The sequence below is a fragment of the Narcine bancroftii genome, chromosome 2 (assembly GCF_036971445.1).
Source record: "Narcine bancroftii isolate sNarBan1 chromosome 2, sNarBan1.hap1, whole genome shotgun sequence".
Classification (NCBI taxonomy): Eukaryota; Metazoa; Chordata; class Chondrichthyes; order Torpediniformes; family Narcinidae; genus Narcine; species Narcine bancroftii.
In genome coordinates this window covers 291,178,299-291,192,754 of record NC_091470.1, presented here as the reverse complement: position 1 = coordinate 291,192,754, position 14,456 = coordinate 291,178,299, and the positions used below count along the sequence as shown (strand labels likewise).

The window sequence follows — 14,456 nt, the reverse complement described above, 5'->3', positions numbered from 1 at the left end:
TATCTCTTCCTCTGAGAAGGGAGTATCTAATCCTTCATGCTCAGATTGTAAATTTGACAATTCCAAGTTGGACAAGAATTCCTCCATTTTTCGCAGGTCCCCCTTTGACTCAGATTTATATAATTGCATATAGAGCTACCTAAACACTGCATTTATTTCTTCCAGTTTGTAAGAAATCCTGAATTATGTAATAATTTAAAGAAATCTTTAGTTAGTGCTATAGGCAACAATTGAAAGAGATAGTGTAGTCTTGGCATTACCTTCATTTTTATACAAATTACCCTTCCTGTTAATGTAATCAGCAGATCTTTCCATTTCTGTAAATCTAGTAGAGGAGTATAATTAATCTTATATAATTTCTGTAAATTATTTTCTGTCATTTATTCCTAAGTACAGGTATTTAATTCCTTCCAGCTTCCAATTAAATCTATTGCCTTTTTGATATCTTTCATAATCAAAGTTATGCAATGGAATTATCTTACTTTTATCCATATTTTTCTAATATTTTTGTAATATTACCAGTGACTCAGCTGGGTCAGACATATATAATAGCACATTCCCAACCAACTTTGAAGCCCTTAATATCCAGATCTCTTCCAGATGTTCAATAGCTAGGATGAATAATGCTGTTGATAGGGGACAGCCCTACTTACTCGATCTACTCAAAGGAAAAATAGATGACATTTGATTATTAGTTATAATTTTAGTTTGTGGCTTATAAAGAGTTTTTATCCAATTTATTATTTCTCTACCTACACCAAATATTTGCAACATTTTATATAAGAAAGACCATTCCAGTCGGTCAAATGCCTTTTCTGTATCTAAAGAAATAGATGTTTGGATTCAACCTTGATTTTGCCATATGTATTATATTGAATAATCTACCTAGCCTATTTGAAGAGTGTCTTCCTTTAACAAATCCCACCTGATCTGGATGTATGAATTTTGGTAAAAAAACCCAGTCTGTTGGCTAGTGCTTTTGCTAGAATTTTATAGTTTGCATTCAGAAATGATATTGGTCTGTATGATGAGGTTTTTAATAGGTCTCTACCTTTCTTCAGAAGTAATTAAAGCGATTGAATAAGTTTCTGGGAGGGTTTGGGTCTCCACCACCTGATCCAACACATCTATCAAAAGAGGCATCAACAAATTTTTTAATTGTCTATAGAACTCAGGAGAGAATGGGTCTCCAACTCCCCCCCGCCCCCCCAAGAACTTATTAGCTTGTAAAGTACCCAAAGCTTTCTCCATTTCTTCCCTTGTAAAAGGTACATCTAAGTCATCTTTTTCTCTCTCTTATAGTTTATGAAGTTCAACATTTATTTAAAAATTCTTTCATCTTGTTTTCATCTATTAAATCTGATTGATATAGTTTCATATAGTATTGTCTAAACATCTTATTTATTTTTTATTTTCTGTTTCTATAACATTTATCATTCCGAATGACTCCTCTGATTTTACCTGCCATGATAACACTTTGTGTACCTGTTCTCCAAGTTCATAATATTTTTGTTTAGTTTTTAATATTGTTTTTCTCCATTCTATATGTTTGTAGAGTATTGTAACTTTTTGTCTTTAATATTCTATTTTTTTGTGTTCTTGATATCTGATATTCTTTTTTCTAATTTTGCTATATCCTTCTAAATCTCTTGCATATTCTCTCAAGATATTTTGTATAAGAAATAATTTGTCCCCTCAGATAAGCTTTGAGCATATCCCATATTAGAAAATAGTTGTCAGTGGAAGGAGGATTATTTTCATAAAATATTTCTGTCTCTTAATAAATTCACAAAAATCCTTCCTCTCTAATGTAGCATAAGGCACCATCTATACATACTTTCTTGCTTTTCTATTATTGTAATAGTTAACGTTAATGGCGAGTGGTCTGATTAAAAAGTCTTGCCAAATACTGTTTTTACCATTCTAACTGGGCAGACACTAAAAATGGGCCAAACCTTGTATGTGAATCATGTATTCTTGAGTAGAATGAATAGTGTCTTTCTAAGGTGTTGAGCAGCCTCCATATATCAATTAAATTTAAATCCTTCACAAATGATAAAGATGTTTTTGCGCTTTCACCCTTGTTACTGTCCTCGCTGATTTGTCCAATATTTAATGTAAACAAAAATTGAATTCTCCAATCAATATATTTTGTCTTCCTCCTTTTGTTTTTAAAAATATATCCTTCATAAAGACTTTATTGTTATAATTTGGGGTGTAAATGTTCATAAACGTCCTTGATTCTGCATAAATGTTGCAGTGTGCCATTACAAATCTTCCAGTTTGATTGATGAATGTCTCCTCTATTATTATTGGTATATTTTTATTAATTAAAAATCACTATACCTCTTGCTTTTGATCCAAATGAAGACGATATTACTTGCCCCACCTGCCCTCTTTTTAATTTTATGTGTTCCAATTTGGTAAGATATGTTTCTTGTAAAAATGTTATGACTGTCTTTAATATTTTTAGGTATGCCAAGAGCCGTTTTCTCTTTGCCCCCCCCCCCCCATTAATATTAAAACTAATAAATTTTAATGTTCTATCCATATTCTTCTTTAAAACAATATTTTTAACAATAAAATCTCTTTGATTCTTTAAATAATAAAGTGATTCTTCCCCTTTAAGAAAAATACACAATGTCCCTGCCTCGATGGTGACATACATATAGAGCCCCAAAAGCCCGGGAAAAAAAACTGTGGAATCTCTCGAGGAAGAAGAACCCCTCCCTTTAGCACCATCTTTTTTTGTTACTTCTTTCCAGATGCCATTCTTCCCCCTAGACCAGAGTTGCCACCCTGCTACCACTTTTCCCAGATTATTATTTTTTCTTTTACTGAGATCTCTGTGAACATTTCTATGCATTTTACTTACAAGCATAAGTACAAGGCGGTTTAACAAAATTTAAAAAATACAACTTTTACTACATTTACTTAGTTCCATTGTAAATATTTTCACCATCTTCTCCCTCGGAAAACTTGATTTTTTTTTCTTTATAAACTTCACAGAAAGTCTTCCACCTTGTTCTTGATCTTGAAAAATCGTTGGTTCCCTTCCGCTACTTCAACTCTCAAAGTCACGGGATATATCATTGAATATTTCAAGTTTTTTAGCACATAATTGTCTTTTGACATTTTCAAATTCTTTTCTTTGTTTAATCAAGGTCTGGCTATAGTCTTGAAAAAAATACAATCTTTTCATGATCAACCTTGAGCGGGCCATTATTCTGCATAGAGTAATCATATGCTGCCCCCAAAATTATCTCCCATTCTCAGTAGCTTAAAAGTCTCACCAGAACTGGTCTTGGTCTCTGATCGCCAGCTCTTCTGAGTCCAAGTGAGCTCTCTCGATATGCAATTTTTCTCCAAATTTGTCTTCTCCCAAAATTTGTGGGATTAATTTTCAAAAAAAAGTTCACTGGATCTCTTCCCATGTTTCCTTCCTTTAGTCCAATAATTCAGACATTATTCCATCGATTAAAGTTCTTCATATGGTTAATTTTTCCAAGTAATCCTTGTTTATCCGATTTCCCCCCAAACCTCAAATTTTTCATGCATTTTTGTCAATTCAATCTTTGCTCGACCCATTCTCTCCATCAGGTCTTCAACAATCTTTTATTTCAGTCATTTTATCTATCATATCTCTCATCTCCATTTCAATACTTATGAATCGGTTACTCAAGTTCTCCATTTTTGTTCCAGGATGATGCTCAATTCTTGACCCAATTCCCCAGTTTTTCTCATTCTATCGGTCCCATCACCATTTTTGCACCACTCCCTTTTGGACTTTCACCTGATGTTTCCGATTGAATAGGAGCTTCTTCAATCTTTGTTCTTGGCTACTTTGGCTTCTTTGTGCTAGTTTTTGATAAAGAAAATCTTGATTTTCCAGTTTTGACCTTCTATTTAGTACTCTTCACAGAGAGCTCAACCAAACCTCATCTGTCTAAGTCCTTTGCATGGCTACACCCCCTGAGTATTCACAATTCTTAAATAAATCTTAGATGGATATGGTCAGAACACAGATCCTAGTCAATTTTGAGTTTTCCTAATCTATCCATGATGGCATTTTATCTTTTAATAGTAACTCTATTTAATACTGATGATACCAGAAATATAAGAATCAACTACAGGGGGAGAGTGATGTAGTTATTTGAGAACTTGGATGTAAGCTGTTTGAATCATCCCTACAGTATTCCTAATTGGCCCAGGTGGTTCTTTTAGCATGGATAAATATTTTGTGTAACTAATGTCACCACTGTGTACAGTGCAAGTTGATAGGATAGTTAAGAAGGGCTACTGATGTTGGCACTCATTAATAGGGGGATTGGGTTCAAGAATGCAACTCTACAAATCTTTAGTGAGACCATGCTCTGCATTGTGTTCAATTCTGGTCACCTCATTATATGAAGGATGTGGAAGCTATGGAGAGGGTGCAGAGGAGATTTACCAGGATGTTGCCTGGATTGGAAAATAAGTCTTATGAGGCAAGGTTAGCAGAGCTGGGACTTTTCTCTTTGGAGCGAAGAAGGATGAGAGGAGACTGGATAGAGGTCTACACAATTATGAGAGACATAGATTGGGTGGACAGCCAGCACCTGTTTCCCAGGCAGGATTAGCATCCACTAGAGGACATATTTACAAAGTTAAGGGAAGGAAGTTCAGGTGGGATATCAGGAGTAAGTTATTTTTACACAGAGCTGTGGATCCCTGGAATGCCTTGCCAGGGATATTGGTGGAGACTGAAACATTAGGGACATTTAAGAGACTCTTAGGCACATTAGATGAAAGAAAGATAGAGGGTTACAAGGAAGGAAGGGTTTAATACTTTTTTTTAGGAAGGAATATATAGGTTGACACATGATCAAGGGCCTAGTACTGTGTTGTGGTGTTTTATGTTCTAATTACTTCCAATGCTTTTCCTTGTTCCATACCTGACTTACAATATACTTGACTGCTGTATGCTAATACTCTCACTGCATTTCTCACCCTCAACCCTGAAGTATTGTACTTAAATTCTTTGTTATCTCCCTGCAAGCTTACTTACCAGTGTAATCTGTTTCAGCAGTGCTCCATTTAAAAAAAAAGATACAGCTCAATAACAATTCCTTCCAGCCCATGAGCCAGCAATGCCCAATGCTCCTGTGTGAATAATCAACCTACCAACTCTGTATATCTTTTGGAGAATTCTTTTAAAATTCTTACTTAGGCTCATAAAGCTTAATTTATTTGTCATAACATTCAATTTACAAAGTATGGCTCTGAATTTGGTATCTGTTTTCTTTTGAAGTGAAACGTTGAAATCTGCAAACGCTGTGATTGTAGTAAAAACATAGAAATGCTGGAGGAACTCAGTTGGTCGCAGCGTCCATATGAGGTAAAGATATATTTACTTCTTGGTATCAGTTTTTACTCATACCTTGAGGAAGAGCTCAGGCCCGAAATGTCAGAAATATACCTTTACCTCCAATGAACCCTGCAAGACTGGCTGAGTTCCTCCAGCATCTGTGTTTTTATTATCTGTTTTATTTTACCTTCTCATAAAATGATATGAATGTTTATTGTGAAAATATATACATGTGTAATTTTCAAATTTTTTGCGTCACTTTTTTGGGCCAAAAAAAGTGGGGGCGCTGGGGGGGTGCTGTGGGGAGAGACAGTCAAGTTTCACATGGGTTAAACTTTGACTTTGGTAAGTTCCTGCTTTGTTCAAGGTGTCTGGAGCTCAGATGGCCAGAACCAGGTGGTGCTGGGTGGCCTTAACATCGGGAATTTGGATGGGCGGGAGGCCAGAGTGAGGATCCGTGGTCAGCAGCTCAGATGGGCAGGCGGTCAGGGCATTGGGATCTCCAGTGAGTGGGCAACCAAGGTGTCGATTTTGGGTTGGGAGCTCGGATGGATAGGTGGGCGGCCGAGTCGTCAGATGAGTGAGTGACTGGGATGAGTACCCACGTTCGGGAGCTCATATGCGCAGGCAGTCGAAGCCGAAATGGGGGGGGGGGGCTGTTTTACATGGGTCATATGAAAACATCTGATTTTTGGGCAATAAAAGGGGGAGTGGGTTAACTATTATACAGTGTGGATGATTACGTGAGTATATACAATAAATGTATTTTTGTGTTTTCTGTTGATGTTTATGCTGAAATTTGATATATTGTAATTCTTGGTTCAACTTTATAGCCAGATAGAATACGGCAGTTTGGTGCTGTAATGCACCAACAAAATTCCCGCAGACATGATGCCCCTGACCAAAGAGGTGGAGTCCATATTAGAAAATATTCAAACGTTGACAGATCTGCTGAGGTACAGCCACCAGAGCGCCCCAGGGTAGCCTTCCAGACTCCTGAGGTTGATGAAAGGAATCTTAGTCTGACCAGTGGAGTGTGGAATCCCATTAGGAAAAAGATGGCTCCAAGGTAAAAACTTATCTGACAGTTAAATTTGAGCATTGCTTTTAAATCTTTTTTAATTTGTCAACTGAACAGGTGGTAAAACTTTAATTTGCAATTTTAAAAAATGTACAGTTGCATTTTAGGTTAATATATGAGGTGAAGGTGTTGGCAAGATTAATTCACCATTGAGAAGGTGGTTGTGAGCTGCACTTTTGAATTGCAGCATTCCTTGATGTGCAAAATGCTTTTATTGTTGAGAGTTCCAGAATCTTGAACTCAGTAATATATTTCAAATTTAATGGGAAATAGCAGTACCCACTTGCCTTTCATTTAGGTAATGTTATAGGTTTGGAAATGCTATTAGAACATATGATATAGAACAGAATATTACAGCACATTCAAGACCCTTCAGCCCAAAACCCTTTATTTTTCTTGCATCCAAGTCCGTCTTTTAAATGTCTCTATGGCACCTCCACCACCATCCCATTCCAGTCACCCACTACTCTGTAAAAAAAAAACTTAGCTCTGTCATCTCCCCTAAAGGTTCCTCCCCTATGCCCTATGGAGTATGTCACTCTTTCCCCAGAAAAAAAGGTGTTGCTGTCTACCCTATCTATGCCTCTCATAATCTTATAGTCTTCTATTAAGTCACCTCTCATCCTTCTTCACTCCAAAGAGAAAAGTCTTAGCTCTGTCAGCCTTTCGTCATAAGACACATTCTCCAATCCAGGCCACATCCTGGTAAATCTCCTCTGCACTCTCTCCATAGCTTCCGCATCCTTCCTGTAATGTGATGACCAGATCTGAACACAATACTCCAAGTTTTATAGAGCCGCAACATTAATCTAATAACTCTTAAACTCAATACTCTGACTAATGAAGGACAGCATTCCATATTCCTTCTTAACTACCCTATCACTTGTGCATCAACCTTGAGAGATCTATGGATTTGGACCTCAAGATTGTTCTGTTCTTCCGCACTGTTAAGAATCATACCATTAACCATTTTGACACTTCAGATTTGCCAATTTTCTGCCAATCTGCATACTGTCTGTAACTTGCGTTAGCCTTCTACACTTTCCAAAACACCTCCAACCTTCATGTAGTCTGAAAATTTACTGACCTGCCCCTTAATATTCTATTTTTGATTTTCTCCATAAATATACATAGAAAAATCTCCAATATTTTTTAAATAAACCATAAATATATAAAACTTTTTATTTACCAAAAACAAACAAAACAAAACAACCATTCCCCCCCCCCCCCCCACCCTGTCCCCCACCTCCCTCCCTTTCACAGTATAAATCCACACACTGTCAGGGCTCACACTTATGTTGATGATCAAGAATTCTATATGAGGAAGTCATTTGTTTTTATACTTTAGCAGCATTTATTATTATCCTTTTTATTGTTGTATTTATAATTAAAATTGGGCCCCTATATGATTCAAATATGGCTGTCATATTTGTTCTTTAAGTTATATGTAATTTTTCCAAATGTATGCAACTATTCATCTCAGCAGTCCATCGTGCTATTTATTGAGGGGAGTCAGATTTCCAAGTAATCATAATACATTTCTTAACCACTGCTAAGGCTATTTTAATAAATGGAATTTTGTCATTTTATTACTTATTTCATTGAATTTGCCCAAAAGATAAAGCTCTGGATCGCCTGTGAAGGCCACACCTGTTATTCTTGTTAATATTTCAGTATCATCCTGACATAAAGGTCTTACCTTCACACATGACCACGTACCATGTGAAAACATTCCTATTTCTATCCCACACCTAAAACACATTTCTGATATTTTTGATTTTGATTTATGCAACTTCCATGGTGTGAGATATAATTGGTGTAGGAAATTATATTGCACTAATCTGTATCTTGCATTTATAATTGATGTTATGCTATCCAAACATCAATCAGACCAACATCTTTCCATTATTGCAACATCTAGATCTGACTCCCATCTCTCTCTCTCTCTCGATCTCTGTAAACTTGGTTTCCCACTTTCATTCTGGAGAGCATACTGCATCTTACTTCTAAATGTAGGTGTATTCCCCAGCCAAATTGTTTGTTCCATTTCACATATTAAGTGGGGCCAGACTTGGCCCCCCATTTTCCTCTTTGGAACAATCTTAGCTGAGAAAACAAAAGAAAGTTTTCTGTTAGGCACTCCGTATTAATTTCTTAATTGTCACTGTTCTGGCTGATTTATCCAGTATTGGATCTAGACAGAAATGGAAGTCTCTTCCAACCAATATATTTTGTCTTCCTGCTGCTATTTTTAATAAGTTATCTTAATAAAGGCTTCATCATCATAATTTGGTGCATTCGTAAATGTTTATGTTTGGGTAAATTTTACAATGTGCCATTACAAATCGTCCGAACTTGGTCAGTCATTGTCTCTTCTATTATTCGTATATTTTATTAATTAGAATTACTACTCCTCTTCCTTTTGAACCAAATGAAGACGATATTACTTGTCCCACCCATCCTCTTTTTAGTTTAGCATGTTCCAATTTAGTAAGATGCATTTCTTGTAGAAAGAAAAGACAGCTCTGTTTATATTCTCTCCCCACTGCCGATGACAGGAGTGATGTCACCGCAGCGCCGACCTCGGATTGGTCAGTGTTTCCACCATTGCTTGTTTCCCACCATGCAGGCGGTCACCTGGAATGAAAGTCATTGGCCCCCATGGGGTCTGTGCGATCACACTGTTCATTGGCCATCTTGTGTACTGGGTTAGCAGGCCACTACATGACCCCTCTCCCCCCCCCTCCCCCCCCCCCCCCCCCCCCCCCAGAATTGGCAATTTAAGCATCGTTCACCATTTTTGGTGGCCTACTTCTGTATTGTGAGGGCTGATTGAAGACCGGTTGAGGCAGTTGATGATGAAAGTCTCTTCATTACCGCCAATAGCCAGCACACATGTCGACCTGTGGTGTCTGACTACTATGTTTGGCCGTTGCAGAGGTGTTCGGTGTGCCCCCTCTGAAGTAAAATATATTCACAGGTCTCTAAGTCTTTGGGGACATAGGATTTGACCTGATCATGCAGCGGAGGCTGCGGAAGTGCTAGAGTACCCAGTATTTCCCTCAACTTAGTTAATCGTGCCGTTGGGTCCTCTGGATCCTTGCTGGCGGCCAAGGACTCCCCTGGTATCACCAACGGCGTGCTGTACACCTTCTCGGCTGCTGAGGCTTTGAAATCTTCTTTCAGTGCAGTGCAGATCCCCAGAAGGACCCAGGGTAGCTCGTCTGCTCAGTTCAGCCCCTCGAGATGCCCATGGAACTGCTCCACCAACCCGTTTGCCTAAGGGTGGTAAGCCATGTATGGTGGAGCTGGATTCCCAGCAAATTGGCCAGCACTGCCCAGAGACATGTAGTGAACTGTGTACCTCCATTGGAGGTCATATGCTCCTGGACTCCAAATCTTGACACCCAGGTGTTAATCAGTTGCCCTGGCACAGGTCTCGATGGCTGTATTGGCCAGCAGTACTGCTTCTGGCCACCTCATGGAGCAGTCATCATGGTGAGGAGGTATATCTCGTCCCGCGGGGGACCGATAGCATCCCTACAATGTAAATATGGGTATGGCTGAACTTACGTTGTGCTGGCTCAAAAGTCTGGGGGGGTACCTTGAGGTGTTTCTGCATTTGGATATCTGGCAGAGCATGCAGGTCTTGGCCCACTGACTGACCTGTTTCCAGAGGCCGTGCCAGACAAACCTACTGGTCACCATTTTGGCCGAAGTTCTGATGGCAGGGTGTGCCAGGTTGTGCACCGCATTGAAAACCTGCTACCTCCATGCTGCCAGCTCGATGGGGCGGGGTTTGCCGGTGGAGACGTTGCAGAGGAGCGTCTGGTTACCAGGGCTATCAGCGACATACTCCAGGCTGAGCCCAGAAACTGCCATTCTGTCTGCCATGATCTCAGGGTCTTCCTACTGTTCCCTGGCTAGGATGGAATAGTCTATTCCCTGGGAGAGGGCCTAGATGGACTTGATTGCAGGGTGGGACAGTGCGTTGGCCACCACGTTGGTCTTACCAGCGATGTGTTGGATGTCCATATGAGAGGTGTTGCTGCTGCCTGGCCGACCACAGATCCGACATTTTATGGAAGGCAAAGGTTAATGGTTTATTGTACGTGAAGACTGAATTGTCTACCTTCCAAAAAGTACCTGAAGTGCTTGACTGCCAGGTACAGTGCCAATAGCTCCCAGTCAAAAGCACTGTATTTGAGTTTGGATAGCCAGACGTGCCTGCTAAAGAAGGTCAGAGGCTTCCATTGTCCTTTAATTAATTGCTCCAGAGCGTCCCCCTCCCCCCCCAGTCCCCCACTGCTGTGCAGTTTGCGCCTCTGGCCTGAAGAGTACCAGAAGGGTGGTGTTGGCCAGTGTGTCCTTGGCCTTCTATAATGCCTCTGAGGCCTCATTGTTCCAGCTAATGTCTTTACCCTTCCCCATCATGAGCGCGAAAAGGGGGCGCATGATGCGGGCCACTGCCGATATAAATCAGTGATAAAAGTTAATCATACTGGTAAAGTCTTGCAACCCCTTCACTGTGGAGGGCTTGGCTAAGTGCCAAACAGCCTCTACCTTTTTGGGCAGGAGTTTTGCTCCATTCCTGTTGATTCAATATCTCAGGAAGTTGATTGTTTCCAACCTGAACTGGCACTTACCAGGGTTATAGTTAGTCCAAATTCCTGCAGCCAGGCGCACAGTTGCCTTAGATGGGCTGTGTGCTCTGTGTGATTGTGGCTGGTGATGAGAATATCATCCAAATAGATGAATGTGAATGGGAGATCCCAGCCCACTACATCTATCAGTCTTTGGAAGGTCTGGGCTATATTCTTGTCCATTCTCAGGAATTTGCAGAGTCCAAAGGGGTAATGATGGCAGTTTTAGAGATGTCATTGGGATGGACAGGGATCTAATGATAGCCCCTGATGAGGTCGACTTTTGAAAATACCCACGCTCCTTGTAAGTTAGCAGTAAAGTCTTGGATGTGGGGCATAAGGTACCTGTCAGATGTGGTGGCCTCGTTGAGGCGGCGATAGTCACCACATGGCCTTCACTCTCCTGCTGCCTTCAGTACCATGTGCAGGGGGGATGCCCAAGGGCTGTTGGGACGCCGCACTATCCCAGCTCTTCCATTTTTTAAAACTCCTCCTTGGCGAGGGTGAGCTTCTCAGAAGGAAGGCGGTGCGCCCTGGTGAGGAATGGAGGGCCCTTGGTGAGAATGTGGTGGCTTACTCTGTGCTTCAGTTTGGCGGAGGAAAACAGTGGCACCATAATTGAAGGGAACTCCACTAGGATCCACGTAAATGTGTTGCCAGACATGGTAATGAAGTCAAGGTGGGGGCCATGTAATTTGGATTCCCCCAGGGACGTTGTTTGAAAAGGCCTGACATGCACTAAATTCATGGTCCACCAGTAGGCAGTGGGATCACAAGAAGTCTGCTCCCAGCAGCAGTTGCTCCACAGCCACAATTGCTGCTGAAGTGGAGGGGGATGGTGCAGGTGCCAAAAGTTTGTACGGTGGTGCTGTTCGCTGCCCTCATTGCCAGGCCTGGCTTGCCGTTCGGGTATCATAGGCTGAGGGGGGAAGGACACTTATTTCAGTGCCATTGTCAGTGAGAAAGTACCTTTTTGACAGAAAGTCCCAGACATGGAGGGTGCTGTCACATTGGCCAACCGTCGAAGCCATTAACAATGGTTGGTCATGGCATTCCCTTGAAAAGCACAGGGTGTGAGACATCGACAGGCTCCCGCACCCCATTGTTTATGATAATAACAATACTGTTGGGTTGGGGGGTCCACTTGCCTCTCCGTTTGCTATGGCCTTGTTGCCAGCTGTGTGCTCCACCGAGGCGCTGTTTTCTTTCTTCGCCCTCCAGAGCACGCCCGCCCGGGCTGCAACTTTCCTGCGGTCACTTAAGTCCTCAGTTGCTCCAGAAAAATCTGCTTGAAGAGCACGCAAGGCCTGTGTCCCTCAGATTGGGCCCTGTTCCCCAATCCATCCATATGCAACAATCGGGCGGTGCACTCGCACAATGAGTGCCCAAAGGTGTGGGTTAATAGCTCCCTGAGGGCATCATATTGCCTTGCTCTGGAGGCAACTGCAGGAAGTAAATGACCCTTGCTGCCGTGTCCTGGTCGAGCGAGTTCACCACGTAATAGTAACGTGTGTCATCAGCATTGATCTGTTGAAGCTGGAACTGGGCCTTGGCCTGTTCGAACCACATGTGTAGCTGCGACACATTGGCAGCTTCAATGAAACTGCATGAAGAGCTGCTTGGTCTGTCATCCTCATGTCCAACTGCCGGTTGGACCTGCTGGGGTCACTAATGTAGTGTGGAAAGAAGGACACATACAAGAAACTTGCTCATTTTTTGTTCTTGGCTGCCTTGGTTTGTCATTGTTATTTTATCCATTTTTTATTTAAAAATTCTTAACTGTACAGTTCAGAAAATAAATATTCAATAATAAATAATGAGAAAACTAAGTCTTTAAATGAGACTCTGATTGGGTTTCCTGTTTCAGAGTCTGATGATGGAGGGGTAGCAACTCTTTCTGAACCTGGTGATATGAGACTTGTGGCACCAATACCTCTTTGCCGATGGCAGCAGTGAGAACAGTATGTCCTGGGTGTTGTGGATCCTTGATGAATGCTGGTGCTCTTCAATGCCAGAATTCCATGTAGATTTTTTTGATGGTGAGGGGAATTTCCCTGTGAAATCATGGGCTATGTCCACTACCTTTTGCAGGGCTTTCCACTCACCATACCAGGTTGTTAGGCAGCCAGTTCTGCACTTCTACCCTGGTCCCCTTCACCCCCACTTGGAACTAGGTCTTTACCTACCATCCCACCAGTCACCGTATCCAACATATCTTCTGTCATTTCTGCCACCTATGATGTAATCCCACCACTAGACACATCTTCCCTTCTCCTCTCTCCACCTTCCCCAGGGTCTACTCTCTCAATTACTCTTGTCCACTCCTCCCTTCCCACCAATTTCCCCCTTGGCACCTACCCCCGTGACTGAAGAGGTGCTCACCACCATTCAGGGCCTCAAATAACCCTTCCAAGTGAAGCAACACTTCACCTGTGAATCTGCAAGGGTCATCTCCTGCATCCGGCGTGCTCATTGCAGTATCTGCTATATTGGAGACACTGGATGCAGAATGGGAGATTGCTTCATTGAGCACCTTGGCTCTGGATCTCCCAATGATAACTCATTTCAATTAACTGCCCCATTCCCTTGCCAACATATCTCTCCAAGTTCTCATCTTTGCCAGACTGAGACCATTTGCAAATTGGAGGAACAACATCTCGTATTCTGTCTGGGCACCCTCCAACCAGATGGCATTAACATCAAATTCTCTGGTTTCTGTTAGCCACACCTCCCCCCATTCTCTTCCTTGTCTCCTTTCCTCTAGCTCTCTCTCTCCCTCCGCCCCCTCTCTCTCTCTCTCCCTCCAAATATATATCTCTGCATGTCTGTAGCCATGTTAGTCTGATGATATTAAAGAATGAGAAAAGCACCATGTCTCCCAAGTCCCAATTGTGTAAGTGCATACACAACAGTGGCGACAAGGAACAAAACGAAACCTACAAGTGCTCCATGCACCAGCTGGGGGAAGGAAGCAAAAGTATAAAGGTAAAAGGTGACTACCTAACGAGCTTTGCAAGTTCCAGACAAAAGATCAAAGCAAAACTGCTCCAAGATGGTGGAGGGAAAGTTCGGAGAATTCAACGAAGATGATGAAAGTTGGAGTAATTATGTAGAACATTTTAACCACTACTGTGTAGCCCATAATATTATTAAGGACCCAGTATAATGGGCAGCAAAACATTCCATCTTAAAACTTTGTTGTCCCCGGAGGACCCAGGCACAAAGACAAACACCAAGCTATGCTTAAGCCTTGGACCACTGGTTATGGCAGAAAGGCAATGATTCTATGAAAGGAAACAAATGCCAGGGGAGGCAATAAGTGAATACCTTACAATGTTGTGTAAACTGTCCAAACACTCTCACTTCGAGCAGTTTCTGATCCAAG

General features: G+C 41.4%; 1 protein-coding gene across 1 annotated transcript in view; it reads left to right on the top strand.

Annotated features, from left to right (window-relative positions):
- LOC138755400 (centrosome and spindle pole-associated protein 1) overlaps positions 1–14,456 on the top strand; it is a 226,372-nt gene that overhangs the window by 115,034 nt on the left and 96,882 nt on the right. Inside the window, exon 13 of the mRNA XM_069921323.1 lies at positions 6,181–6,416. Within this exon, the coding sequence (XP_069777424.1) occupies positions 6,181–6,416 (236 nt within the window). The remainder of the gene's footprint in view (positions 1–6,180; positions 6,417–14,456) is intronic.